This window comes from Geotrypetes seraphini, chromosome 16 (assembly GCF_902459505.1).
Source record: "Geotrypetes seraphini chromosome 16, aGeoSer1.1, whole genome shotgun sequence".
NCBI classification, from domain to species: domain Eukaryota; kingdom Metazoa; phylum Chordata; class Amphibia; order Gymnophiona; family Dermophiidae; genus Geotrypetes; species Geotrypetes seraphini.
Genome location: NC_047099.1, coordinates 19,114,610 through 19,142,588, shown reverse-complemented (window position 1 = coordinate 19,142,588; position 27,979 = coordinate 19,114,610). Strand labels below are relative to the sequence as shown.

Genomic DNA, 27,979 nt, shown 5'->3' with positions numbered 1-27,979 from the left:
GGAACTTCAAATAGTGGTGAAATTTAGAAGGTTACTATTGACAGGTTAAATATTATAAGTTTAATGTTTTTCTTTTCTTCAGGTAAAAAGTGAAGAATTATTCCCACAATATGGGTTTACTTTGTGCCCAGATTGTCAGAAGGAAGTTCCAAATCTACCATCACCTCAAGAGATTGAAGATATGATGGAAGAAGCGCGATTACGCATTTTGAAAGCACAAAAGGTTGGTTTCATTACTTGATTTTAGATCATTACTGTATTTGTTTAATATATAAAATTGTGGGAATAAAAAGAAAAAAGAATGGACTGAAGTTTCTGTCAAGGTGGGTGGAGGAAGTAAATATTTCAGATATGCTTGATTTGTTATTTAATTATTACTTTGTTGTTTGGCTATTTATATGTTTTGATTGAATATTTAATTCCATTTTCAAAAAATGTTTGTCTAAAGCCCTCTTTTACAAAGCCGATTACTGCAGTGACCTGTGGTAATCGCACCAAAGCCCATTGGGAATTAATGGACTTCAGTATTGTTGCTGCATAGCAGCTACTATCAAAATTTTACTACAAGGTGCTGCTGCATTACAGTTCTTTAACACGGGTTATTTATCACATATCTCTCAAATTTTGATTATATATGAGACTTTTCGGTTTTCTGATTTCACAAACAAGTTCATTGTTACTTATATTAATAAAAATGATCCAAAACACTAATTATATATGTTAAAATATAATCAATGCACACATCTGTCTTGGTGGGGGAGAGTACAAACTGTTAAGATGATGATTTTGCCTGTGGTTTATTACCAAATGAGTATGTTGCCAGTTTGTCAGTATTCTGACAATTTATTTGGCTTGGGAAAAATGCGAGAATTGCTCTAGTATCTTTATAAAAACCAATTGTGGAGGGTGGGGTAAATTTTCCCTATTTTTATAGGTATCATCAAGCTTATATAATGCATCAGGGTATGTATTGGATCCTCCCTGACCTCATGGAGCATCTCCCAGACTGGTTATATCTAAAATGGAAAATTATGTCCCTTATGTGTCTTTCTCATGTATTAAGTATCAGACTATCTAGCTATGCTAAAGACAACATAATTTTATTGGATACATGGAAAACAATTAAATTTATTGATAAACTATAATGAAATCTACTTTGCAGTCCTTATGGTTAAACTCCAAGATTCAAGTAGATGGTGCTGGGATCGCTTGGAAGAATTGGATGCAGGCAGGTATTCGGACATTGGATGATGTTATATCTAATGAGAAAGGGGGGTCACGTGATGTGCTGAGCAGGGTCGGACGCATTCTGCTTGAGCTCCAGGGCCTCAGGTCTTCTACCTCCCACCTTACTCTTTTATTTTCGCTCCCTGTGCCATGCTTAGGACTGCATCGGTGTATGGACAAGTTTATCCATCACCTCAGTCCGATTATGAGTAGGAGAACCACTCATGCAGAGAAAGAAAAATTTACCCGAACTCAGAAACCTGACCCCAAGATGGCAGCGCTTGAATCGGGCCCAGTGCTTCAGCTTTCAGCGGAACATATTGAAGCACTGTTGAAATCCGTGGAGAAGGCTCTGGAGGCCCGCTTTGAACAGTTGTCGGGCCAGCTTACCGTTTTTGAAAATCTACTAGCTGAGTCCACGAGGTGCACGGAGGAACTTGAAAACAGAGTAGCATTGACGGAAGACACACAAGAAGCTTCGGCGGCAGAATTAACTGCTCTCTGTGATCAGGTGCGTCGGCAGACGGAGAAGCTCAACGAGCTTGAGAACTGTTCTCGGAGGGACAACCTGCGGCTGGTGGGCTTTCCGGAGTCAGTGTTTGACTCCAGTGTGCTGTCTACTGTGGAGTCCTGGCTCAGAACGGAGCTTCCCTTGCCCGAGGGTATGGGGCCACTTCAGCTGGAAAGAGCACATTGCCTGGGCCGACTGAGTGATGACCGAGTCCGTGCCCGAGTGATCATCTTGAAGATCCACAACTATGCACACAAGGCAGAATTACTAAGGCAGTATAAGCTGAAGAGGAACAAGCTATGCTACAATGGGGATCCTGTCAGACTGTTTCAGGATTATTCTCTGGCCTTACAGGAGAGGCGAAGACTATTTTCCCCGCTCTGCTCGGTCCTCTATGCTCGCAAAAGGCGGTTCATGCTCCTGTACCCAGCGCTCCTGAAAATTTGGACGAGCGCTGGGTGGAAGACTTTCGACACGGTGGCCTCAGCTCAGGCATATTTGGATACCTTACCAGAGGAACCTAGCACCTCCAATCCCACTTGATTGTTTCCTTATTTTTGCCTGTTTGTTTCTCTCCAGTTACTCGGCTTGGCCTGCAATGTTCCCTCTAAGGATTGATGAGGTGTGTGCAAAAAAAAATATGCATGAGCGACAAGTTACATATTCCACAAATTTATGAGCAGGCACGGAGGACGCATTTGTAAACAAATGTAGTTTATCCTTGTACTCCTTATGTATTTTTAATCATCTATGGATATGTTTGTATGTTTATTGTTCAAATGGTTTTATTTATTTCCCAAAATTTATTTTTGTTATACACATTGAAAATATTTGATATTGCGTTTAAATCAAAATCTCAATAAACTTGAAACTTGAAATGAGTGCCCATGAGATTGTGGGAGGGTTAAATACTCAAAACTTAGAAGAATAACAATTTACTTAAAGTTTTTGCTTCTCCAGCTTTCTGGTATCTTTACATAATGCAGTGGTGTACCTAGCATATGTAACACCCGGGGCCCATCATTTTTTGGCACCCCTCCCCCATCTGTACGAAAAACATGATTTTTAGTAACAAGCCACACGTCACACGTCACCTAGGAAAAGGCAGCATCTTACATATTGCAGTGAACAGTACATCAATACACCCATTGTAAAACTAAACAAGCCAGACCAACACAGATCAATCCTACACCGTCAATCCTAACAGAAAACTATGTCTTTCGAACACACAGAACACACCTTCGCCTAGTATGGAATATGTAATCACAAACTAACCCCTCCCATAGACAAAGGTTAAATTGAACCAGCAAGAAGCTGGACTCTGCATACAATGCTTCACAGAAACAGTGACACATGTCTCCTAAAGCAATAAATAAATAGAAATTTTTTTCTACCTTTGTCTTCTGTGGTTTCTGCTTTCCTCATCTTCTTGTAACTCTCTTCCTTCCATCCACTGTCTGCCGTCTCTTTTCCCCTATATGGCATCTTCTCTCCTTCTATGCCCCTTCCAGAAACTGTATGCCTCCCCCTTCCATCTCTCCTTTCACCCCCATTGGTCTGGCATCTCTCTCCTCTCCTTCCCTCTCCCACACCTCTCCTCTGCAATCCCTTTCCCTTTTTTCCCTCATTTCCCTTTTCAATTTATTTTCTGCATCTGTCTAGATTATGTTCTTACTACTCTCTCATCAATGTTCTTTTTTACTGTCTACCTAAAGCTTGCCACCTCTTTCCCTCACCCCTCCAGTGTTTCCCTAACTCAATCCTTTTCTCCCCATCATGTGTCCTCCTTTTATTTATCCCCTCCTTCCATCATATACCCTCTTTCTCCAACCCTTCCATCTAGTACCTTCTCCTCTCTCTGTCCACTTATCATCCAGCATCTGCTCCCCTCTTTCTCTCCTCCCATTTCCTTCTGGCATTTGCTCCCTTATCTCTCCCATCTGCACTTCCATCCAGCATAGGTTCCCCACTACCATCCAATGTCTGCCCTTTCTCCCTCCATCCACCCCTCTTCAATCAGCATCTTCCCCCTTTCTTTCCCTCCAATATCCTTCCCCCTTATGTCTCTCTCCTTTCTCTGTACATCAATTCCATCAGCACCACCCTTCCATACCACCCTGCCCCCTTTCTTTCCCTCCACCACTCTTCCATTCCAGCAGTCCTGCTCCTTTCTCTCCCTTCATGCAGCAAGGTCCCGCGATGATTGTAGCTGCCTGCTGCCAATCCACCCCACTCTGACGTACTTGCTCTAGAGCGGACTCAGCAGCTGCATGCTGGAAGGGCCCACGATGACTCGTCTGCTGGCTCTGCTCTGGAAGAAGTAAGTTACGTTGGAGGGGGTGGGCCCGGCAGACACAGGGAGTTGCGGCAAAGTCCCGCAATGATTGTGTCTGCCGGGTCCACCCCCTCCGACGTAACTTACTTCTTCCAGAGCAGAGCCAGCAGACGAGTCATCGCGGGACTTCCCCACACCTGCTCCCCCAAAATTGCCATGCTTCGGTTCCTCTTTTTTCTTCCTCCCTCCCCCCGCGGGACCCTGCAGCACCATCAACTCTTACTCCCTCTAACGCCGGCCCTGCAGCTCCGGACTTCCCCGCACCTTCCCCCCCCCCCCCGATCGCTATTATTTTAAATGTTATAGCGGTGGCGCTGTATCCATCAGTGGAGACGTCTAACCTCGGCCTGCCCCGGAACTCTTACTGCAGCAGCTGCCCGTCTAGGCAGGAACAGGAAGTCACTGTTGCAGTAAGAGTTCCGGGGCAGGCCGAGGTTAGATGTCTCCACCGCCAGGGTCGGAAACCAAACCCCCACCCCGACGTCCGATTCCTCCCCCAGCCTCCCCTTACCTTTGCGACGCGTGTGTGCGCTGTGATGAGAAACTTGTGCGCTGCGATGTAATATTTTGTGCGCCAGCGCACGCCAGCGCAGCTTAGCGGGAACACTGTTGGCCTGAGTTGTGTGGGTGGCCCGAGATTGAGCGCTTCAGTTTGGTTTTTTGCTAATTTTCTTGCCTGGTGTGTGGGGATGTTTAGTTGGAGTTGTTTGAGCTGTTTGTTGGTTTGTATGCTCTTGTTCCTTTTGAATTTCTGTGCTTCTTCTTCTCTCGCCAGATAGTGGCTACGACTTTCTGGTACTGGACCCTTTTCCCCTTGCATTATTTCTTCCTATTTGGGAGGCATTATTTGTTCTTCCAGATGTACAGCGAGGGCTGGTGCCAGTTCTAGTGGTTGGAGAGCAGCGCGGTAGTGAGTGAGTTTTGTGTGAGTGTTCTTCAGTTTGGATGGTGTTGGGGTGTTCCCCTATCTGGGTTGGATGGATTGTGTGCTAGGGGGTTGGTGTATGAGTGTGTCTTGTGTGCTTGTATTCTTTCATGGGTTTCTTTGGGGTATCTTCCTTTTTGGTTTCCTTGGTATGTTAGTCTGAGTGAGGCATGTGAGTGTTTTGTTTAGCTTTTGACTCTTTTTGGTTCTGCCTCTTGACTTCCCACTCCTGGTTCTGTTGTCTCTGCTTATTCAGCTGTATTCTGGGCCCTGCTTGTCTGGGACCTTGTGTGAGCCTGAAATAGTCCAATAGGGGTCAACTTCTCTTTGTTTCTTTTGATTGCCTTTTCGGATGATGTTGGGAGGCTCTCTTCTGTTCTGTTGCGTTGGCTGGGGGAAGAGGTGCCTGGGTGTTTCTGGTGTGTGGTGTTCTACAGTGCTGGGAGCTTGTTCATTTCTACTGTGTGGGTGGAGGGGACTGGGGGCTCTGTTCACATTGTAGTGACTCTCGCTTCGTACCCTTGTGGTGGTGCGGGGTGGGTTTCTGTAGTTCTTTTGGGGAGAGAGGAGGGTTTGATATGGGGGTGAAGGGGGGATGGGAGGTTGGGATGTTGGGGGGTAGGGTGGGCGGTCCTCCTTGTTAGGTTACGAAAGACCTCACATTGTGTCAGAAATGCTTGTTGGGATTTCCATTCTATCTGGCTTTACCACCCCCTGGGGAGGCTGGGCTCCTGGGGTTCTTCCTTTGTCTCTTTTCTGTGTTTTTATTTCTTTATTCCCTGATTTTCCAATCTGAGCACTCCTTTTAGACTTACCTCTTGGAACATGGAGGGAATTACCTCACCAATTAAGAGGTCCAAAATTGGATATTGCCTGTTTATAAGAGACTCGCTTGACGGATGCTGAACATCTTAAGCTGCGTCGTTCTTGGGTGGGGGAGGTCTTTTTTGCTTCATCTCCGGGTTGACATGGTGGCATAGCAGTGCTGGTCCGCAAATCCTCACCGTTAGGTGTTCAAATCATTGCTAAGGCTGCTGATGGTCGTTACCTTCTTTTGCACCTGACGCTGGGTGATAAACACTACCTTCTTTTGGTGGTGTATGGTTCCAACTCGTCGGAATCTTCTTTTCTGCAGAAGCTTTGCTCTCCTTACTCTACTGACCCGCTTCTTCTATTGGTAGCAGTGGCGTACCTAGGGGAGGGCGGGGGGGGCGGGCCGCCCCGGGTGCCAGCCCTAAGGGGGTGTTCCCGGCCTTGCCGTTCAGTCCCCCGCCACCCCCAAAGGACCGCTCGCCCCACTGACCTTCCTGCACCACCTGTGAAGCAGCCCGCAGCAGGATCGCGAAGTCAGCGTCAGCATCCCTGCGCTGCTTCCTGCGCCGCGATCCCGCCCCTCCTCTGACGTCAGAGGAGGGGCGGGACCGTGGCGCAGGAAGCAGCGCAGGGATCGCTGACGCTGACTTCGCGATCCTGCTGCGGCTGCTTCATAGGTGGTGCGGGGAGGCCAGGGGGGCGAGCGGTCCTTCGGGGTGGGTCGGGGCATCAGGCCTTCAGGGTGGGGCGGGCGGGCAGGCAAGCGATGCCTCTGACGTCGGAGAGGAAGTTGGTGCAGTACTAGAGGAGCGTACGGGAGGAGGAGATCTGGTTTTCTGATCTTCCCGTCTGCTGCACATAGAGGAACAGAGAAAGTCAGCTATGCAAGGTCTGCCCTGGAGAAGCCATCTTAGTGCCTCTGTATTTCACAGATTTAAAAAAGCAAAAACCCAGAAACTAAAGAGTTTCCTTATTTATATTCTTAGAAAACCAAGGGGCCTAAAGTTCACACACAAAAATCTATGCTGTACATGTAAATTTTCAAGGGGGAGGGGGTGACAGGCAGGCAGGCCTTCAAGGGGGGACAGGCCTTCGGGGGGGGGTGCAGACCTTCAAGGGGTGCAGGCCTTCAAGGGGGGCAGGCAGGCCTTCGGGGGGGGTGCAGGCCTTCGGGGGGGGTGTAGGCCTTTGGGGGGGTGCAGACCTTCAAGGGGGTGCAGGCCTTCAAGGGGGGGAACAGGCCTTCAAGGGGGGAAAGGCAGGCAGGCCTTCAAGGGGGGGACAGGCCTACAAGGGGGGGGGAACAGGCCTACAAGGGGGGGGGGCCAGGCCTTCAAGGGGGGGTGCAGGCCTTCAAGGGGGGTGCAGGCCTTCAAGGGGGGGAAAGGCAGGCAGGCAGGCCTTAAAGGGGGGACAGGCCTACAAGGGGGGGACAGGCCTACAAGGGGGTGAGACAGGCCTTCAAGGGGGGGACAGGCAGGCAGGCAGGCCTTCAAGGGGGGGACAGGCCTACAAGGGGGGGAAAGGCAGGCAGGCAGGCCTTAAAGGGGGGACAGGCCTACAAGGGGGGGACAGGCCTACAAGGGGGTGAGACAGGCCTTCAAGGGGGGGAAAGGCAGGCAGGCCTTCAAGGGGGGGACAGGCCTACAAGGGGGGGAAAGGCAGGCAGGCAGGCCTTAAAGGGGGGACAGGCCTACAAGGGGGGGACAGGCCTACAAGGGGGTGAGACAGGCCTTCAAGGGGGGGAAAGGCAGGCAGGCAGGCCTTCAAGGGGGGGACAGGCCTACAAGGGGGGGAAAGGCAGGCAGGCAGGCCTTAAAGGGGGGACAGGCCTACAAGGGGGGGGACAGGCCTACAAGGGGGTGAGACAGGCCTTCAAGGGGGGAAAGGCAGGCAGGCAGGCCTTCAAGGGGGGGACAGGCCTACAAGGGGGGGAAAGGCAGGCAGGCAGGCCTTAAAGGGGGGACAGGCCTTAAAGGGGGGACAGGCCTACAAGGGGGGTGCAGGCCTTCAAGGGGGAGACAGGCCTTCAAGGGGGGGAAAGGCAGGCAGGCAGGCCTTAAAGGGGGGACAGGCCTACAAGGGGGGGACAGGCCTACAAGGGGGTGAGACAGGCCTTCAAGGGGGGGAAAGGCAGGCAGGCAGGCCTTCAAGGGGGGGACAGGCCTACAAGGGGGGGAAAGGCAGGCAGGCAGGCCTTAAAGGGGTGACAGGCCTACAAGGGGGGGACAGGCCTACAAGGGGGTGGGACAGGCCTTCAAGGGGGGGACAGGCCTTCAAGGGGGGGACAGGCCTTCGGGGGGGTGCAGACCTTCAAGGGGGGAAAGGCAGGCAGGCAGGCCTTCAAGGGGGGACAGGCCTACAAGGGGGGGGAGAAGCTACAAGGGGGTGGGACAGGCCTTCAAGTGGGGGACAGGCCTTCGGGGGGGTGCAGGCCTTCGGGGGATGCAGACCTTCAAGGGGGGGACAGGCAGGCAGGCCTTCAAGGGGGGGACAGGCCTACAAGGGGAAGGGACAGGCCTTCAAGGGGGGTGCAGGCCTTCAAGGTGGGACAGGCAGACCTTTAAGGGGGGGACAGGCCTTTGGGGGGGGACCATGATTTAGAAGTACACGGAGGGAAGGGGGTGTTCAAAGAGACATGCATATGCCAAACTTTGGGGGGGGGGAAGAAATAATGGGTCTGAAAATAGAGGAGAGGGAGAGAGATGATGGACCATGGGATTTAGGGAGGGAAGGAACAGAAAGGGAGAGAAATTGGACACAAGGGATGGTGTGGAGGAGGGATAGAGATACTGGATAGGAGGGTAATTAGGAAAAGAAAGGGAGAGATGGTGGACTCTGGGATGGTGGGGAAGGAGGGAGAGATGCCGGATGAAAGGGTATTTAAGAAAAGGTGGATCTGTGGAGGGAGATGAAAAAAAGGAAAGATACCAGACTTCCTGGGAAGGGAAGGGAAATGGAAAGGGAGGACAGAGTTGGCAGATGGATGGTTAGCATGCAGAAAGAAGGAGACCCTGGCAAGCAAGTTATCAGAAGAAAACCAGAGCCTTGGACCAACAAGATTTGAAATATAACCAGACAACAAAAGGTAGAAAAATTAATTTTATTTTCTGTTTTGTGATTATAACATGTCAGATTTGAAATGTGTATCCTGCCAGAGCTGGTGTTGGACTGCAAACGTGAGCTAGGATTTAACAGAAAGAGGAAAAGTCCTTTTTGTTTCTTTATTTTATTTACACCACAGCGCCAGTGTGGTTAGGAGAAGCCAAAGGGGGTGAAAAAGCTATAAAACCCACCAGGAGTTTTGAAAAAAATCACCCAACTGGGCAGGAAAATCGAATTGAAAAACCAATTCAATAGGGCTGAATCGAATCAAAATTTTTTTTTCCTGTATCTGGCAGCATTAGTTTGCGCTACTGTCTTAGACTTTAGGACCTGGGATTGGGGAGAGATGGCATCCTCAGTACTTTATAATGCAAGTGAAACGAGGATTTGGTCAGACTTTTGAAGGGTCTGCAGAAAAAAAATATTGTATAGGCCGGGGACATGAGACAGCAGGAAATGGGAACTTTTCTTCCTTCTATTTTTGTGAATGGAAAGGCTGAGGATGTCAGAGAGGTCAGTTAAAATATGTGTTTTATAAGAAAATATAATAATGTGTTTTATAAAGTTTATAGCATAGCTGGCCTACCCAGTGAGGTGTTCCTAGTGGTGATGGTGGCAGCGTGTCAATGTGTTGAGAGGAAGAGGTGGTCTGGGAAATTCTGCTGAGCAAACTCCGGGCCCATTTCCACCCCCCAGTTAGTCCACTCCACGCAACTGATTCACACACTGAGTGGGTCTTTGGGTGTTGTTTTGGGATCTCTTCCAGTGGTTTATCTCCTTCTGGTCCAAGGAAGGAAACTTTGTTATCCTTAGCATTGACCTACAGAATATGTTTGTAACAGCGCTGCTTGTGTGGCATTAGGCTATGTAGTGATTGAAAGAAAAAAACAGACCTTTGCACATTTTTGCACTATATGGTGGGTGTATGAGGAGATTCACATTTCCTGCACAGCTAAGTCCATGTGAAGTTACCTTGTGCTGTATTTGACATCTAGCAAGGTCTCTGTTTGAAAGGAAAGATCTAAACTTAAAAATGAAGTGGCCAGAAGTTATGGTAAAAGCAGATAGTGTAGCTGGTTTTAAGAAAGATTTGGACAAATTCCTGGAGGAAAAGTCCATAATCTGTTATTAAGACATGGGGGAAGTGTCTGCTTGCCCTGGATCGGTAGCATGGAATGTTGCTACTCTTTGGGTTTTGACCAGGTATTAGTGTCCTGGATTGGCTACCATGAGAATGGGCTACTGGGCATGATGGACCATTGGTCTGACCCAGTTAGGCTATTCTTATGTTATGTTCTCATCTGTAGGGGCCTTTGTTTTCACTTCTTATTTTAATGTATTTTTTTTCTGGGAACTTATCAGTGTTTTTTATAATGGGAACAAAAATGGAAGAGAATTAATGTGTGTGGAATGGGGGGGGTAACTAATTTCTTCAGCTAAATAATTCAATCCACTTCAAACAGACATAGGAGAACTTGTGCACCATTCACACACCCTCCAACCAAAAACGTCAAAAGAAAAAAACTGTTCGACAACCTCCTAGCCATTCGAGCTGCAACACTCGACCCCCAACTCTACAACCAATTGATATCAACCACAGACTGCAAAACCTTCAAAAAGAAATAAAAACCCTTCTATTCAAAAAACACATAAAACCGAACTAACACAATCAGAACTGTCCCAAGCATCACCTGCAACTACTCCATATGTACTTCTAATGTCATGACAATTTAGACATAATTTATGTTATGTTATGTTTGGAATAATGGTTACATATATGAGGTTCCATAAAAGAAAATTTTCACTGCCTGTTTCTATTCTGACCATTTATTCCATTTCATGGTTATTGCAAAAAAAAAAAATAATAATTTTTTTACATGGGGGGGGGGGGGGGTGTCAAAAAATGATGGGCCCCGGGTGCCACATACCCTAGGTACGCCACTGATTGGTAGATTTCAATTTGGTCTTCGATCCCAACTCTGATAAGTCGGGTACTCCCTCTACTTCCTTGGGGGCCCGTGGTCGACTCCTTTCTGATTTTTGTGATACTCTTTCTGTGGTGGACCCTTGGCATCTTCTTCATCCTGAAGTTTGTGATTACACTCATCTTTCCAGGGCTCACAATACTTGGTTTCGGATAGATCATATTTTTCTGTCCTCAGCATTGTTCCCTTCTGTAGTTTTGGCAGAAATTGACCCTTTGAGTATTTCGGACCATACACCCATTTGGATGGATATTCACTTGGATATAGCATACTCTCGCTCCTTTTCCTGGCGCTTCCCGTCTTATCTTGCTCAGGATAAGGAATTCCAAACCTTCCTGTGCACCCAATGGGATGATTATTCTACCAACAATGCCCCTCATATGGAGGACCCTGTCTTTGGGACGCTGCTAAGACGGTGATTCACGGTAATAAAGGAGGAAATAGCAGAGCTACTATAGCAAGTTTGAAATCTATCCCTGAAAACAGGAGTGATCCTGGAGGATTGGAAGATAGCCAATGTTACACCCAATGTTACGCCCAATGTTAAAAAAGGATCTAGAGGTGAGCCGGGGAATTTCAGACCGGTGAGTCTGATCTCGGTTCCGGGGAAAATGACGGAAGCACTGCTAAAAGACAGCATCGATAAGCATTTTGAAAGAAATAAACTTCTAATCACATGCCATGTTCTGCAAGGGGAGATCGTGCCTAACGAACTTACTACATTTCTTCGAAGAAATTAACAAACGGATGGACAAAGGGGACCCCATAGACATCATATATTTAGATTTCCAAAAAGGCTTTGGCAAGGTACCCCATGAACGCCTACTTCGGAAACTGAAGAACCATGGGGTCGAAGGAGATGTACATAGATGGATCAGGAATTGATTGGCGGGTAGGAAGCAGAGGGTAGGAATGAAGGGCTACTATTCAGACTGGAGGAGGGTAACGAGTGGTGTCCCGCAGGGGTCGGTGCTTGGACCGCTGCTATTCAATATATTTATAAATGACATAGAAACAGGGATGAAGAACAACTTTTTAAAAGAGTCAATTTAAAAGGGTCCCGTTCAGACCACATCCCTTCTTTTATCCTAAAAAGGTTTTTCTCAAATTTTGGTCCATTTATACATTTTTTTCATTTTAAATAGTCTTAAATTTAGTACAGTACCTCCTCCTTGGAAAACTGCTACTATTCTGCTAATAATAAAAGATCATAAATCTAGTCTTGAGGATCCTCTAAATTATCGTCCAATAGCCAATTTACCATTTTTGGCAAAACTAACTGAACGAATAGTATTCGAACAACTTTCAGACTTTGTGGAATCAACCAATGTTCTTCACCCTAATCAAACAGGGTTTAGAAAAAATCATTCTACAGAATATTCAATGATAGGTCTAACTACAAATAAACATTACTATTTAGATCACCACAAATCTGTAATTCTTTTTTCATTGGACTTGTTTGCTGCTTTTGACACCATCGACCACGAATTACTTCTTAATAGATTAAAAGCCATTGGAATTTGTGGTCAAATATTCAATTGGTTTAAATCGTTTTTGTAGAATCGCTCCTCGACAGTTTCTTTTAACAATTCCATCTCCAAAACTTATACTCTTAACTACGGTATTCCACAGGGATCTATATTGTCACATCTGTTATTTAACATTTTTTTATCCCCTTTGCTGACCTTATGTCAATCTATAGGGTTTACTACGTTTAGTTACGCAGACGATATACAACTTACCCACCCACTTGATCCTGAAAACAAAGAACTACAGGAGATTAACCTAAAATTAGAAAAAGTCAAACAATGGCTTACTACTCCTATATTAGCCTTAAATGTTCAAAAGACTAAATCTCTATTATTTACATGGAAACAAGGAATCAATCTATGTGTTCCTTTTATTCTTGATAAAACTCCTATAGAGCTTGTACCATCCTTAAGAATACTTGGGGGTCATAATTGACGACAAACTTTCCTACCATGATCATATAAATACTACTGTTAAATCATGTTTCTATAGACTTCATTTAATTCGTTCAATTTCTAAATTTCTGGAACCTAAATCGTTAAATATTTTACTTCACTCATTAATCATCACTAAGCTTGACTACTGTAATTCACTATTCTCAAATATTACACAAAAAGAAAAGAAACGCTTATAAATTATTCAAAATACCGCAGTGAAGCTCATTCATAGAGGTAGGAAAGTCGAACATGTTACTCCTTTTCTGATTAAATCTCATTGGCTGCCCATTAATCATTGTATTACCTATAAAATTTTATTATTAACATTCAAAACTGTTAATACCAATGAACCCTATTCATTAGTAAAGTTCTTATCCCATATAATACCTCCCATTCTCTCCGTTCAACTAACCAAAAACTTCTAGTAATCCCTTCTTTAAAAATCATTGGAACCCGTCGGCAAGATATATTTTCAGTAACAGCTCCATAGCTTCGGAACTCCTTACCTTTTCAACTGAGAGATGAAAATAATCTTGACAATTTTAAAAAGAACTTAAAGAGCTTTTTATTCACAGATGCTTTTAATTTGTAAATCGCTTTTTTAGACCTTTTCTTTTAACCTTATCCTTGAAATTATCTATTGTTTTTTGTGTATTTTTTATCAATTTTTTTTTTCTGTTTTGTTCGCTTGTTTTATAATTAATTACTTTGTTAAATTGCTTATTTTTAATACTTTGTTAAAATTACATGTTGTTTTATTTATTGTAATTCGCTTAGAAAAACTTTAATTAAGCGTTTAATCAAGAATAAATAAAACTTGAAACTTGATGAAGTGCGAAATAATAAAATTTGCAGACGACACCAAACTATTTAGTGGTGCTCGGACTAAAGAGGACTGGAAGGAATTACAAATGGACCTGAACAAGCTAGGGGAGTGGGCGACGAGATGGCAGATGAAGTTCAATTTAGAGAAATGTAAAGTATTGCATGTAGGAAGTAAAAACCCGAGGTACAGCTATACGATGGGAGAGCTGTTATTGAGTGAGAGTTCCTAAGAAAGGGACTTGGGGGTAATAGTGGACATGACAATGAAGCCGTCGGCACAATGCGCAGCGGCTGCTAAGAAAGCGAATAGAATGCTAGGTATAATCAAGAAGGGTATTACAATCGGAACGAAAGAAGTTATCCTGCCGTTGTATTGGGCGATGGTGCGTCCGCATCTGGAGTACTGCATCCAATATTGGTCGCCGTATCTTAAGAAGGATATGGTGATACTCGAGAGGGCTCAGAGGAGAGCGACACGTTTGATAAAGGGTATGGAAAACCTTTCATACACTGAGAGACTGGAGAAACTGGGGCTCTTTTCCCTGGAGAATTGGAGAATTAGAGGGGATATGATAGAGACTTACAAGATCATGAAGGGCATATAGAAAGTAGAGAGGGACAGGTTCTTCAAACTTTCAAATAATACAAGAACGAGAGGGCATTCTGAAAAGTTGAAAGGGGACAGATTCAAAACCAATGCTCTGTCCCAACGGGTTGTGGACACCTGGAATGCGCTTCCAGAGGGCGTGATAGGACAGAGTACGGTACTAGGGTTCAAGAAGGGATTGGACAATTTTCTGAAGGAAAGGGGGATAGAGGGGACATGTTGGGCCGCCGCGCCAGTGGACTGCTGGGCATGCTGGGCACGATGGACCTCTGGTCTGACCCAGCAGAGGCACTTCTTATGTTTTGAGTGCCAGGAACAAGCATATTCATAGAGGCATCGTTACTTTGGAGCGGGCCTTATGCAAAGCTAAGCGACCATTCCAATCAGCTCCCTCGAGGGACACTCGATCACGTTGCTTGTCTACTCAGGAGGCTCTTTATTCTCTTCTTCATTTACGTTCTCAGAAATGGGTGGCCTACCATAAACATCGTTTTCACCGATTTGGCAATAAGCCAGGGCGCCTTATGGCGCGTTTAGTATCAGCGGAGACAAGCATGAAACCGATTTCGATTCTCAGGACCCGGGGTGGGGGTAGGGTGACCAGTATGTCGGCAGTTTCGGGGGTCTTATTTGATTTCTTTCAGCAGTTGTATGGAGCCCATGATGAAAAAGAACAGTATATCTACAAACGCATGGAGAAAAGAGAGGCAAAGGTAGAATATAGGACCAGGTCTACAGCGGTCAAAATGGCAGTTAGGGAGGCAAAACTTCGAGTGGAAGAAATTCTGACAAAAAACATTAAAAAGGAGGACAAATCCTTCTTCAGGTATATTAGTGACAGAAAAAGGAACACAGGCGGGATAGTACGCCTTAGAAGACCGGATGGAAGTTACGTGGAAGCAGATTCCGATAAAGCCGAACTAGTGAATGAATACTTCTGCTCAGTCTTCACCTGTGAGGCACCGGGACACGGTCCGCAGTTGAAGGCACAGAAGACAAGTTTCAGAATTTTGAGTTCACACCAGGTGAAGTTTACAGTGAACTGGCAAGACTCAAGATGAACAAAGCCATGGGACCAGACAATTTGCACCCAAGAGTGCTCAGAGAATTGAGCGATGTCCTGGCGAAACCGTTGGCTGAGCTATTCAATCTCTCCCTAAGTAAGGGGAAAGTTCCCCTGGACTGGAAATTAGCTAATGTCGTTCCTCTGCATAAAAAGGGTTGCAGGGCAGAGGCTGCGAATTATAGACCGGTGAGTCTCACATCAATAGTGTGCAAACTCATGGAAACACTAATTAAAAGCAAATTGGACACGATCTTGAATGAAGGGAATCTTCGGGATCCCAATCAGCATGGATTCACCAAGGGTAGGTCCTGCCAATCCAATCTCATCAGCTTCTTTGACTGGGTAACAAGAAAGTTGGACTTGGGAGAGTCTTTGGACGTCGTGTACCTGGACTTCAGTAAAGCTATTGACAGTGTCCCACACTGCAGTCTGCTAAGCAAGATGGAATCGATGGGGTTAGGAGAGACACTAACTGTATGGGTCAATGATTGGCTGAGTGGCAGACTTCAGAGGGTGGTGGTTAATGGTACCCTCTCTAAAACATCGGAGGTGACCAGTGGAGTGCCGCAGGGCTCAGTCCTGGGTCCACTCCTTTTCAACATATTCATAGGGGATCTGACTCAAGGGCTTCAAGGTAAAATAACACTATTCGCCGATGACGCCAAACTATGTAATATAGTAAGTGAATGCAGTTTACAGAATTATATGGTGCAGGACCTGCTTACATTGGAAAGTTGGTCCTCAACCTGGCAGCTAGGCTTCAATGCTAAGAAATGTAAGGTCATGCACCTCAGAAGCGGAAATCCATGCAGGACGTACTTCTTGAACGGAGAAACTTTAACTAGGACTTCAGCAGAACGAGATTTAGGAGTAATCATCAGTGCAGACATGAAAACTGCCAATCAAGTGGAGAAGGCTTCATCTAAGGCAAGGCAGATATTGGGTTGTATCAATAGAAGTTTCGTCAGCCGAAAGCCTGAAGTCATAATGCCGTTGTACAGGGCCATGGTGAGACCTCATCTGGAGTACTGTGTGCAATTCTGGAGGCCACATTACAGTAAAGATGTGCGCAGAATTGAATCGGTTCAGCGGACGGCCACCAGGATGATCTCGGGGCTCAAGGGTTTCTCGTACGAAGAGAGACTGAACAAATTGCAGCTCTACACTCGAGGAACGTAGGGAGAGGGGAGACATGATCGAAACATTTAAGTACCTCACAGGACGTGTTGAAGTGGAAGATGATATTTTCTTTCTCAAGGGACCCTCGGCCACAAGAGGGCACCCGCTCAAACTCAGGGGCGGAAAATTTCATGGCGACACCTGAAAGTACTTCTTCACAGAGAGAGTGGTTGATCATTGGAACAAGCTCCAGTGCAGGTGATCGAGGCAGACAGCGTGCCAGACTTTAAGAATAAATGGGATACCCATGTGGGATCTCTACGAGGGTCAAGATAAGGAAATTGGGTCATTAGGACATAGACAGGGGGTGGGTAAGCAGAGTGGGCAGACTTGATGGGCTGTAGCCCTTTTCTGCCGTCATCTTCTATGTTTCTATGTTCTATGTTTCTATGAGTTTAAGAGAGGGGAGGGGGGAATGCCTCAGCATTCGTCATAAGATGCTAGCATTTTCCTTGCTAATAGAATGTCGATGTGGCAGGGAATGAGAAATGACTCACTTCCTTCACAAGGCTTCAGATCCTCACACAAGGCCTAGATCCGTATACAGGGCCTAGATTAGTGTGCTGACCTGGCCTGGTTCAGAATTGCCTGTGTGCTGACCTTGCCTGTGTTCTGATGCCCTGGATCTGAATCTATCAGACCTCCATCCCTACATTTCCCCTTATTTTACTATTTCAAAGGCTTTACGGAGGCAGGGCAAATCTGCTCGGGATAATTTGCGATAGCAACCATAAAATGGACTTATGAGCAAGATAAATAAGGAAGACAGGCATTGCACGAAACAACAGAGGGAAATCAAGAGACCTATTCCAATGAGGAGATATTGCAGAATAACCCGGATCCACTGGTCAGATGGGAGCTATGCCAATAAAGCATTCCAGCACTCTGGCGAGTTATCGAGTTCTTGATTTAACAAGCTAAGTGCTGTGTGAGGTATGATCAATGTGGTTTTTTTTTCTAATGCACAAGCTATTCGGGGTAAAGGTTTATTAATTCTATAATGCTAACCCAGGTACACCAAATAAAGAGACTGTCAAAGAGATAAGTTCAGCTTTTGAGAGCAAGTTAACATTACTATCACATTGATCAGTTAAAGCATAATTATCAGAGGGTATAGAGACAGAGCGTCTTGCTCTAGCAATTCTGGGATTAATCAATTGCTGTTTGTGTACCAAAGCTGCTCCTAATCTTTTAAGGCAGCCTTGCGTATTGTGTGTTAAATTAGCAGGGATATCCTGCAGGCAGGAAAGGTGAGCATTAATATAGGAAATATTTACAAAATGCGAACAATTCCATAAAGCTAGTCTACTGTTAATGCAATTTCTACTACAATTCTTACCCTAGCACATGACAGATTTTTGTGATTTGCTACCTTGGGGGAATAACTGGTCATGGCATCCCAGGGCAGTTTTCTGGCTACTTTTCCCCATGTCGTAAACATGGTATATGATACCTCAGCTTGAGTCATAAAATTGGTTAGTAGGGAAATCTTTCTTATTCTCCTTGGCGCTAACTTAATCATTTCCATATAGTGCCTTTGGAAGCTTCAAAATCTAATGGGTATGTAGTAATGTTTTATTTTTATATGCACATTTCAAATATAAAGACAAACCCACAATTCACACACCTAATCAAACACATTCTCACACACAGTCTGGGGCCCAAACACGTCATACGCAGATCTTTCACCTATTCAATAATAACTAATAAGGTGCATATGTTATAATCAAAATTGTGAGCCCCTATATCTTCTTAAGCCAGACGGAGGGGTCTGGCATTAATGAGCGTTCCCTAGTAGATATGTGAGGCATAGCAAAAAATCCCTAAAGTAAGAGAACCTCAAGATTACTTTCCCTATACCCAGAAGTGCCGGGCATAGTAACCTAGAATTAAAGGCATGAAGATGAAGAAGAAATGCCCAGTGCAAACCCTAAAAAACCCAATTATATGCATCATATGTACAGTTAACTCATGTGAAGGTGATACAAACAATGGATACACACAAGACAGATTTTGTTTTCTTTGAGTGTGGTGCAAGGGCCAAGTTCTCAAATTAAATGTAGATCGTTAAAAGAACTTGTGATGTGTCGGCAAATAATCAAAAATGTAAATCACTGCCACCTGTGGGACAGGCCTATTACCTGCAACAGGTGTTACAGTACATAAAATTATGGGATAAACAAATAGGTCTTTTCCAAGAACAATGCATGAGACAATAATAAAGAAAATACAACAGCTAACAAAATATCATAATGGGCCTATTAGATTCGGAAGATCTGCAGTGCTACTATAAATAGCTTGCATGGTGTGGGTGAATATTTTGGCAGAAAGGTATTAAACCATAGTACAGGTTTGTTAAATTTTAAAAAAGAAAAAGCACAACAGTTGCACACCTAATGTGAAAATGATCAGTCTTTTTCAAGGTGAGAATAGCTTGGTTACTCAAGCTTTTAAGGTGTCCTCAAGTCACAGGATCAGTCTTAGAATAACGCTTTCTTTTCCGGTCGTCTTGCTGTGGTATGGGACTTTGTTGTGGTTTCTGTAAGATGGAATCAGATTCAGGAATGGGATTCTGTAAATGCTGGTGCCAGGACATTTCTTTCTGTAGTTTTTTTGCAGGTGTCTGCAGCTATTTGCTTTTCTTCTGTATTTTCTTTTGTAGTTTCTGTTCGTGCAGGCCGGACGTGTCTGCTTGGTACCCAAACCGAACCTAAAGGAGTTGAGACAGTGGCATAACCCCTTCCCCAGGTTATTAAAGGAGCAGGTGCATGCCAGACAGGATTAGGAGACAGTACTCTGAAAAATAGTTCAAATGGTTAATAGTGAATAAAATAATGTATAAAGACATTCGAACCTGTCTCAAATTAGGAACGGTTTCTGTTTTAATAGATAAGATTTTAATGTACGGTTGGCCCGTTCCACAATGGCTTGTCCTGTAGAATTATAAGGCAAATCGTGAATCAGCAGGATATCCAATTGTAAGTAAAACTCAGAAAAAGCATTGGAAGAATATGCAGCACCATTATCTGTTTTCGGCTTTCCCATAACTGCAATGCATTGTAACATATGATTAATTACTTGATTCATTGTTTCTCCTGTTTGTGATGTTACCCAGAATAGGTGTCAATAGTAACATGCAGATTTTTCCATTTCCCGAAAGGGGTATATTGTGTGACATCCATTTGCCACACTTGATTTGCTGCAAGTCCCCTGGGGTTCACCCTGTACTCAGCAGCTGAATGCAGCTGTGAGCATTTGTAGGCAAGATTGAACTATAGTTGTAGCTTGATTTAAGGGAATATTAAACATTTTCACCAGGGCTTTGGCATTTTGGTGGCAGAATGCATGACTGTCAATGGTAGTGGTAAATTGTGCCAAAACCTTCCTGGTGGCAGCGTCTGCAAGATTGTTTCCTGTAGAAATGACTCCAGGAAGATTTTGATGGCTACGAATGTGAAACACGCTAAGAGCGTGTTTACGTGTTGACAATAACAAGCATAATTCAAGAAACAATGATAGTAAGTTGTCATCAATTGACAGAGTGACATAGGAAGCACCAGGAAGCTGGTAAACTAAATTATCCAAGGACAAACGGGCAGGTATTCTCACATATGGGTGACATCATCGACGGAGCCCGGATACGGATGCCTCACAAGCAGACTTGCTTGAGGAAACTCGAAGTTTTGAGTCGCCCGCACCGCGCAAGCACAAGTGCCTTCCCGCCCAACGCAGGGCGCGGCTCCTCAGTTCTCAGTTTTCCGCGGAGCTGAGAAGTCCGTCTTTGACTCTCTGCGTTTAACTTCGTTACTTTGTGCCTTCTCTGAACTGCGGTTTGTATTTTTTCCTCACGAATCGCTGTTCTTATTTTATTTCTTTCATTTTCCGGGACAGGCCACTCGGCCGCAGCCCGAGGGCTTCGATCTTGCGGAGGCTATTTTTACTTCTATATCCTGGCCTGTCACGGGCTTCAAGAAGTGTGGCAAGTGCCAGCACGTGATCTCTCTTACTGACCCACACCGTCGCTGCCTTAAGTGCCTTGGGCCGAAACATCATCCTAGGTCGTGCCTGCACTGTCAAACACTTCAGCCTCGAGCTTTCAATTGTCATTGTATTTTGGTGGACCAGCTCTTCGAGATGGAATCCTTCTACTGATCCCTCGACTTCAAAGGCGAAGGCCTCGACTCCTACCTAGGTTCCTCCTGCTCCTACTGCTTCCACTTTGAGCCTCATCAGACCTTCGTCGTTTGCAGCGGCTCTTTCTTTGACGACATCTGCTGTATTTTCCCCTGTTTCCTCAGGTCAGATAGCTCAGCAGTTGGTTCCAGCGGTAGTGATTAAAGTGCCTAAGCCTTCCAAGTCGAAGCACACTCACACTACCTCGAAGAAACCTTCAGCCAAAGCAGGTGGTCCTTCCTGGCTTCTTTCCAGACCATGTTCAGTGTTCTCCCCAGAAATTTTTTCCAGCTGGGTGGCATGAAAAAGTAGCCGGGCGGGGTGGGGAAATTTGGTAGTGGGGAAAATTGAGACATTCTTCCAGGCACACTTCTTCTAAAGAATGACCTTCAACTAAGCCTCAATATCTTCCTCCTTCGACACTGACTCCTCGATCGAGGTCTCCGATGCCGAACCTTGAGGATCCAGTGGTTTCGATTGCTTCGTCTAAGTCTCCATATTCTTTTGATACATTTTTTTCATGCCGTAGCATCATCTTCGATCCAGGCTGCCTCGACGTCCCCAAGTCCTTCTCGAGGCAAAGCATTGGTGGATCAGCTATCTTTCTCATCTTTCCTTCGTCTTTGTGGACTTGGATCTTCAATTAGATACTGGCTCTAAATACTCTATGGAGTATCTCGAAGTCATGCATCTCCCTCAACCTCCGGCAGAGTCACTTAAGCTTCCTCTTCATAAGCTTTTGAATCAGACTTTTGGTTGCTGCCTGGAAACACCTTATACCATACCAGCTGTTCCAGGGAAGTTGGACTTTAGGTATAAAACTGTACATTGCAAAGGCTTTGACAACTCACAGTTATCTCATCAATCTCTGCTTGTCGAGTCCTCCAAGGTTTATGCCACTGTTCCTCCTGGCAGGGAAGGAAAAACTATGGACAAGTTTGGACGTCGCATCTATCAGAATGCTATGATGTCCTCTAAAGTCCTCAATTATAATTTCCATTTTATTACTTATTTTGAGGGCCTCATTTCTCTCCTACTAAAGTTTTTGAATTATTTGGATACTCACATGCAGTTTGAATTTCAAGAAGTCCTTGCTTCTTTATCTCAACTAAATTTGCATCTTCTTCAGTCATCTTATGATGCCTTCGAGTTGTCTGCTTGAGCAGCTGCTTGCTCTGTAGCTATGCGTTGTCTTGCCTGGCTTCGTACCATTGACATGGACCCTAATCTTCAAGACCGCTTAGCAAATATTCCTTGTGAGGGCAATGATCTCTTTGATGAATCTATCGAGGCAGCCACCAAGAAATTGTCTGACCATGAAAAATCCTTTGCTTCTATTGTCAGACCTAAGTCAAAACCAGCTCCTGCAAAACCTACACGCCCTGCTCTTATCTATCAACGGCATTTTGCTTCGAAGCCGGCTCCTTATACTCGCCCTCCTCTTAAGAAACAGCAGCCTCAGAAGCAACAAAATCCTCAGCCTTCTGTTGCATCTAAGACTTCTCAGCCTTTTTGACTGTTTAAAACAGAGCATAATCTCTACCGTTCTGATTCTGCCTTCTTTTTCCCCTATAGGAGGTTGTTTCCATCTTTTTTACCATCGATGGATGACAATTACGTCTGGGTACTTACCATCATCAGGGAAGGATGCTCTCTTCATTTCACTCAGGTTCATCCAGACCTTCCTCCAAGAGAATATCCTTCCAACCCTTCTTCTTCAGGAAGCTGAAGCTCTACTTCATCTCCATGCCATCGAACCAGTTCCCTTGGAGTAGCAGAACAGGAGGTTTTACTCCCATTACTTCCTTGTTCTGAAGAAGATGGGCGATCTGCGACCCATTCTGGATCTCAGGGCTCTCAACAAATTTCTAGTCCTGGCATCCCTTTATCCCCTTCTCGAGTAGAACGACTGGTTATGCTCTCTGGATCTGAAGGAGGTCTAAACTCATATCACCATTCATCCGGCCTCCCATCAGTACCTCAGATTTTGGACGGGGAATCTGCATTATCAATACTGAGTACTACCATTCGGCCTGGCCTTGTCTCCCAGAGTATTCACCAAGTGCCTGGTAGTGGTAGCAACAGCTCTAAGGAATCATGGTCTTCAAGTATTTCCCTACCTCGACGACTGGCTCATCAAAGATTTGAGATCAGCTTTCTGAAATCTCAACTTCAGACCTCACAGAATCTACAGTTCATTGGAGCTGTTCTGGACACGGTCCAACTCAGAGCATTCCTTCCACAACAACGACTGGAAGCTCTTCTTCAACTCTGTCATACAGTGTCTTCCCGCTCTTCCATCTCAGCGAGACACGTGATGGTACTTTTGGGTCACATAGCCTCCACAGTACACGTGACTCCTTTTGCCAGACTTCATCTCAGAATTCCTCAGTGGACCCTGGCATCTCAATGAACGCAAGTTTGCGAACCTCCTTCTTGACACATTGAAGAAGTCTCTCCTTTATTGAAGAAGTCTCTCCGTTGGTGGATGCTCTCTTCCAATCTTTCTAGAGGCTTGCTTTTTCAAACGCCCCCCCCCCATCAGAAGGTCCTCATGACAGATTCTTCGACCTACGTTTGGGGCGCTCATCTAGATGGTCTCCGTATTCAAGGCCTCTGGACCAGTATGGATCATCAGTGTCATATCAATCTGTTGGAACTCAGAGCGATCCTCAAAGCTCTCAATGCTTTTCAACATCTGCTTCACGACCAGGTAGTCCTCATTCGGACGGACAATGTATTATGTCAACAAACAGGGAGGGACGGGATCTGCCTTCCTTTGTCAAGAAGCTCTGAAGGTTTGGGACTGGGCAATCCGCCACAACACCTTCCTCAAAGCTGTCTACATTCAAGGGGCGAAGAATTGCTTGGCGGACAACTTGAGTCGTCTTCTGCAGCCTCATGAATGGACACTCCATTCCTCCCCTCTTCATCACATTTTTTCATAGTGGGAAATGCCTCAGATAGAACTCTTTGCAGCTCCCCACAACCACAAACTGCCTCAATTCTGCTCCTGGATATACTCTCCTCATCGCCTCGAGGCAGATGCTTTTCTTCTAGAATGGACAAATCTTTTCCTCTATGCATTTCCTCCATTTCCTCTCATTCTAAGGACTCTGGTCAAATTGAAAAACGATCTCGGTGGCTGAAACAACCTTGGTACTCCCTTCTACTTTTTTTTTTTTAATTTATTTATGCAGTTTTATAATATTTACCAAGCATAAAAATCTTGTACAGAAAAGTACGATCAAAAATCAAATTATCTTATTTTCCAAAATTGAAAAACACATCAGACTTGAAATTATATAAATACATAAAATAGACTCATTTGATCACACACTAGTCCTCAATAACTGGATCCAAGATTTAAAGAGTAGAGCAAAATTAATCAAAAAAACATTTTTTTTTAGGAATAATGCCATTGTACAGAACCATGGTGAGACCTCATCTGGAATACTGTGTACAATTCTGGAGGCCACATTACCGTAAAGATGTGCTTAGAATCGAGTCGATTCAACAGATGGCCACCAGGAGGATCTCGGGGCTCAAAGGTCTCTCGTACGAGGAGAGACTAAACAAACTACAGCTCTACACTCTAGAAGAATGTAGGGAGAGGGGAGACATGATTGAGACATTTAAATACATCACAGGACATATCGAGGTGGAAGATGATATCTTCTTTCTCAGTGGACCCTCTGCCACTAGAGGGCATCCGCTCAAACTCAGGGGCGGGAAATTTCATGGCGACATCAGGAAGTATTTCTTCACAGAAAGAGTGGTTGACCGTTGGAATGAGCTTCCAGTGCAGGTGATCGAGGCCAGCAGCGTGCTGGACTTTAAGAATAAATGGGATACCTATGTGGGATCCCTACAAGGGTCGAACTGAAACATCGGTCGCTAGGTTAGACTTAAGAGGATGGGTCAGCAGACTTGATGGGATGATCGAGACCTGCATCGTGGGATTTTAAGAATAAATGGGATGCCTATAGGGGATCCCTAAGAGGGTCAATCTGAATAAATAGTCACTAGGTATAGACTTAAGAGGAAGGGTCAGTGGGCAGACTTGATGGACTATAGCCCTTTTCTGCCGTCATCTTCTATGTTTCTATGTTTCTACTGCGGTACAGAGAACTAAACTTCATTAGGCGCAGCTATTCCTTTCTCAAGACACTTCATTGAGAGGAAACTTATCAAATGAGATGGGTCTGTAAAGATAAGAACATAAGAAGTTACTCCCGCTGAGTCAGACCAGAGGTCCATCTTGCCCAGCGGTCCGCTCCCGCGGCAGCCCATCAGGCCTAGTGCCTGAACAGTGGTCCCTGATTAATTTTGTAACTTACCTCTAATCCCATTCCTATAATCTACCTCTACTCTTATCTGTACCCCTCAATCCCTTTGTCTTCCAAGTACCTATCCAAAGCTTCTTTGGACCCCTGTAGCGTGCTCCTGTCTATCACATCCTCCGGTAGCGCGTTCCATGTATCCACCACCATCTGTGTGAAAAAGAACTTCCTGGCGTTTGTTCTAAACCTCTCCCCTTTCAATTTCGCTGAGTGCCCCCTTGTACTTATTGATTCCCTTAATTTGAAAAATCTGTCCCTGTCTATTTTTTCTATGCTCTTCATGATCTTGAAGGTTTCTATCATGTCTCCTCTAAGTCTCCGCTTTTCCAGACTGAGAAAGGTGCAAAAGAAAGTCCAAAACCGAAGATAAGGAGGAATGTTGAGGTTCCTGATGATGAGAAAAACACCAAGTGGAAACTCTAGTCCATTTTTGGTGATAGCAGTGTCTAGTAGCAGGCTTCTATGAAGCTTCCAAAACATCCCTCACAGGTTGAGAAAACTGGAGAGGAGCTATGTTGAGAGGAATCAAGCTGTCAGGTGTAGAGAATGCAGGTTGGGGTGAAGCAGAGATCCCTGATGCTGCGTAAGTAGTGAGGGAAAAACTGGTAGAAGGTAAGGCTCCCTGGAGCTGAGTTGAAGTAGAAGGGAGTACCAAGGTTGTCTGGGCCACCGAGGAGCAATCAGAATCATGGTGGCATGATCGGACTTCAGCTTGACTAGAGTCTTTTGAATGAGGGGAAATGGAGGAAATGCATATAGAAAGAGATTTGTCCAGTCCAGAAGAAAGGCATCTGCCTTGAGGCGATGAGGAGTGTAAATCCTGGAGCAGAAATGAGGCAGTTCGATATACTTTAAAGAACAGTATCTGACAACACATTTGCATGGATATCTCAAAAAGAAAATACCCCCTATATGAGTCACTCCAGGTTTCAAAATTAAGAATTCTTTTCTTCTTTTTTGGGTCTCTCTAGAGACATCAGGAAATATCTGGATATGATGTCCCAGGAAGTCCTTGGATCTATTTTTGAAGAAAAGTTTTAATATCCAATCCTTGTCTGGGGCCAAAGCCAAAATATATTTCATTTATTTAATTATAAAATCCTCTAAAAGGACATCAACCAAGCAAAAGAAGCATATGGTATATGCGTTATGAGAAAAGACCAGCTGTAAATTCTAAACATCAGAAGATACTATGAGCTGTTCGCCTGCTCCTGCCTTTTGCCTGCTCTCACCATAACTGACATCTCTAGGGCTCCCAGGCCACCTCTCTTCCTCCGGGGCTCGGCGTGTGAGTGAGCTCAGCCCCCCAGAAGCAGCCGGGAACCCTCCTGAACTGCGGCAGTTGAGCCGTTCGCCTGCTCCTGCCTTTTGCCTGCTCTCACCGCAGCTAACATCTCCAGGGCTCCCAGGCCACCTCTCTTCCTCCGGGGCTCGGCGTGAGTGCAAGCTCCGCCCCCCAGTAGCAGCCGGGAACACTCTGCTAGCTTCGGCCATGAATAGGAGCGACCCCCACCGCCACCGGGAGGCCATGGTTGGTCTGGACGGCACAGTCATTGAGGCGCCGCAAACGGTCAGAGAGGCGCGGGCGGTGCCTGTCCACAAAGGAGACAGATTCAGCGAATTTGGCATGCAGGAGGCGAGTGTGAATGTTTTAGACGAGTTGATGACCGGAGACACTGGATTTGGGGCTTCCGGTTTGCTGACAAGGATCGGATGACATCTGGAGAAGTTTGGCAGCCAAAGCAGTGAAGTCATTTCAAGCTGGACTTCAGTCTTGACTGTTTTTGTTTTTTATTTTTCACTTTCTTTTTAGTTTATGATATATTTTAAATCTCATTCATTGTTTTGCCACTTGTTTTTGTTTTTATTTTATTATTTAAATTTCATTTAAATTTCCCCAGAATTCTATAGTTTCAACGGTTCTCCCTTCTGCTTCTATTTCCTATCTCCCCTCTTTTCAACCTTTCAAAGTCCTTTAGATCATTGTAGTCTTATTAGAATGTTTATTTTCTTATTTTTCTCATCTATCTCTATTTTTATTTCTTCATCACTCTACTAATTGTCATTTTCCCAGGTACTTTAGTTAGATTGTGAGCCTTCGGGACAGTAAGGGAATTTCTAAGTACCTATCTTACTTATAATTTTAATGCACCCTATTGTCTATTTTCTGTAAACCGCTTAGAATCCTAACGGAATTTAGCGGTATATAAGAAATAAATTACATTACATTACATTACATTACAGACAACAAGAGAGTGGCTGGAACAGCCAATTCTCTATCCGATTGTTCCAGTATTGCGGAAATGTCCAATGGTCTTTCCTGAGATTCCTCAACTTTTTCTTTCTCTTTGACTTGGTATTTAACAGGAAGATAATATGCCCTTATAAGAGGAGGTAAAGAGCTTTCAGGGATTTCCAATATTTCCATAAAGTACCGCTTCAGCATTTCTCGAGGGGAGATTGATAAGATTTTAGGAAAGTTTATAATCCAAAAATTATTAGCTTGACCATTATTCTCCAGAGCTTCCAATTTCCTCCTCAAAATTATATTATCTTTAACCAGTAAATCTTGATTATTCTTTACTACTGCTAGCTCTTTACATAGAAACATAGAAAAAAGCAGCAGAAAAGGGCTATAGCCCACCAAGTCTGCCCATTCCAAGTATCCCCTCCCCTGAATTTACTACCTGTATTTTGTACTTCTACTTTTAACTGAGATATATCTTGTTTAATCAATTTTATTTCTCCTTTCTGTTCTTTAAGTTCCTTATCCAAATTTTTAATTTGAGGGTTTAAGGAGTTTCCCAGATTCACTACCAAATCCCATAGTGCTTCAAGAGTGACTTCTGGAGGTTTAATTGCTGTAAAAAAGTGTGCTTGTGCTGTGAGAGATTGTTCCGAAATTTGGTTTACCTCCA

At 44.8% G+C, this 27,979-nt stretch overlaps 1 protein-coding gene across 12 annotated transcripts in view; it reads left to right on the top strand.

Moving 5' to 3' along the window:
- Positions 1-27,979, top strand: part of LOC117350768 (sodium/hydrogen exchanger 10-like) — a 753,575-nt gene that overhangs the window by 239,639 nt on the left and 485,957 nt on the right. For all 12 annotated transcript variants that reach the window (XM_033925346.1, XM_033925349.1, XM_033925353.1 and 9 more), the window contains one exon: positions 83-223. In XM_033925346.1, the coding sequence (XP_033781237.1) occupies positions 83-223 (141 nt within the window). The remainder of the gene's footprint in view (positions 1-82; positions 224-27,979) is intronic.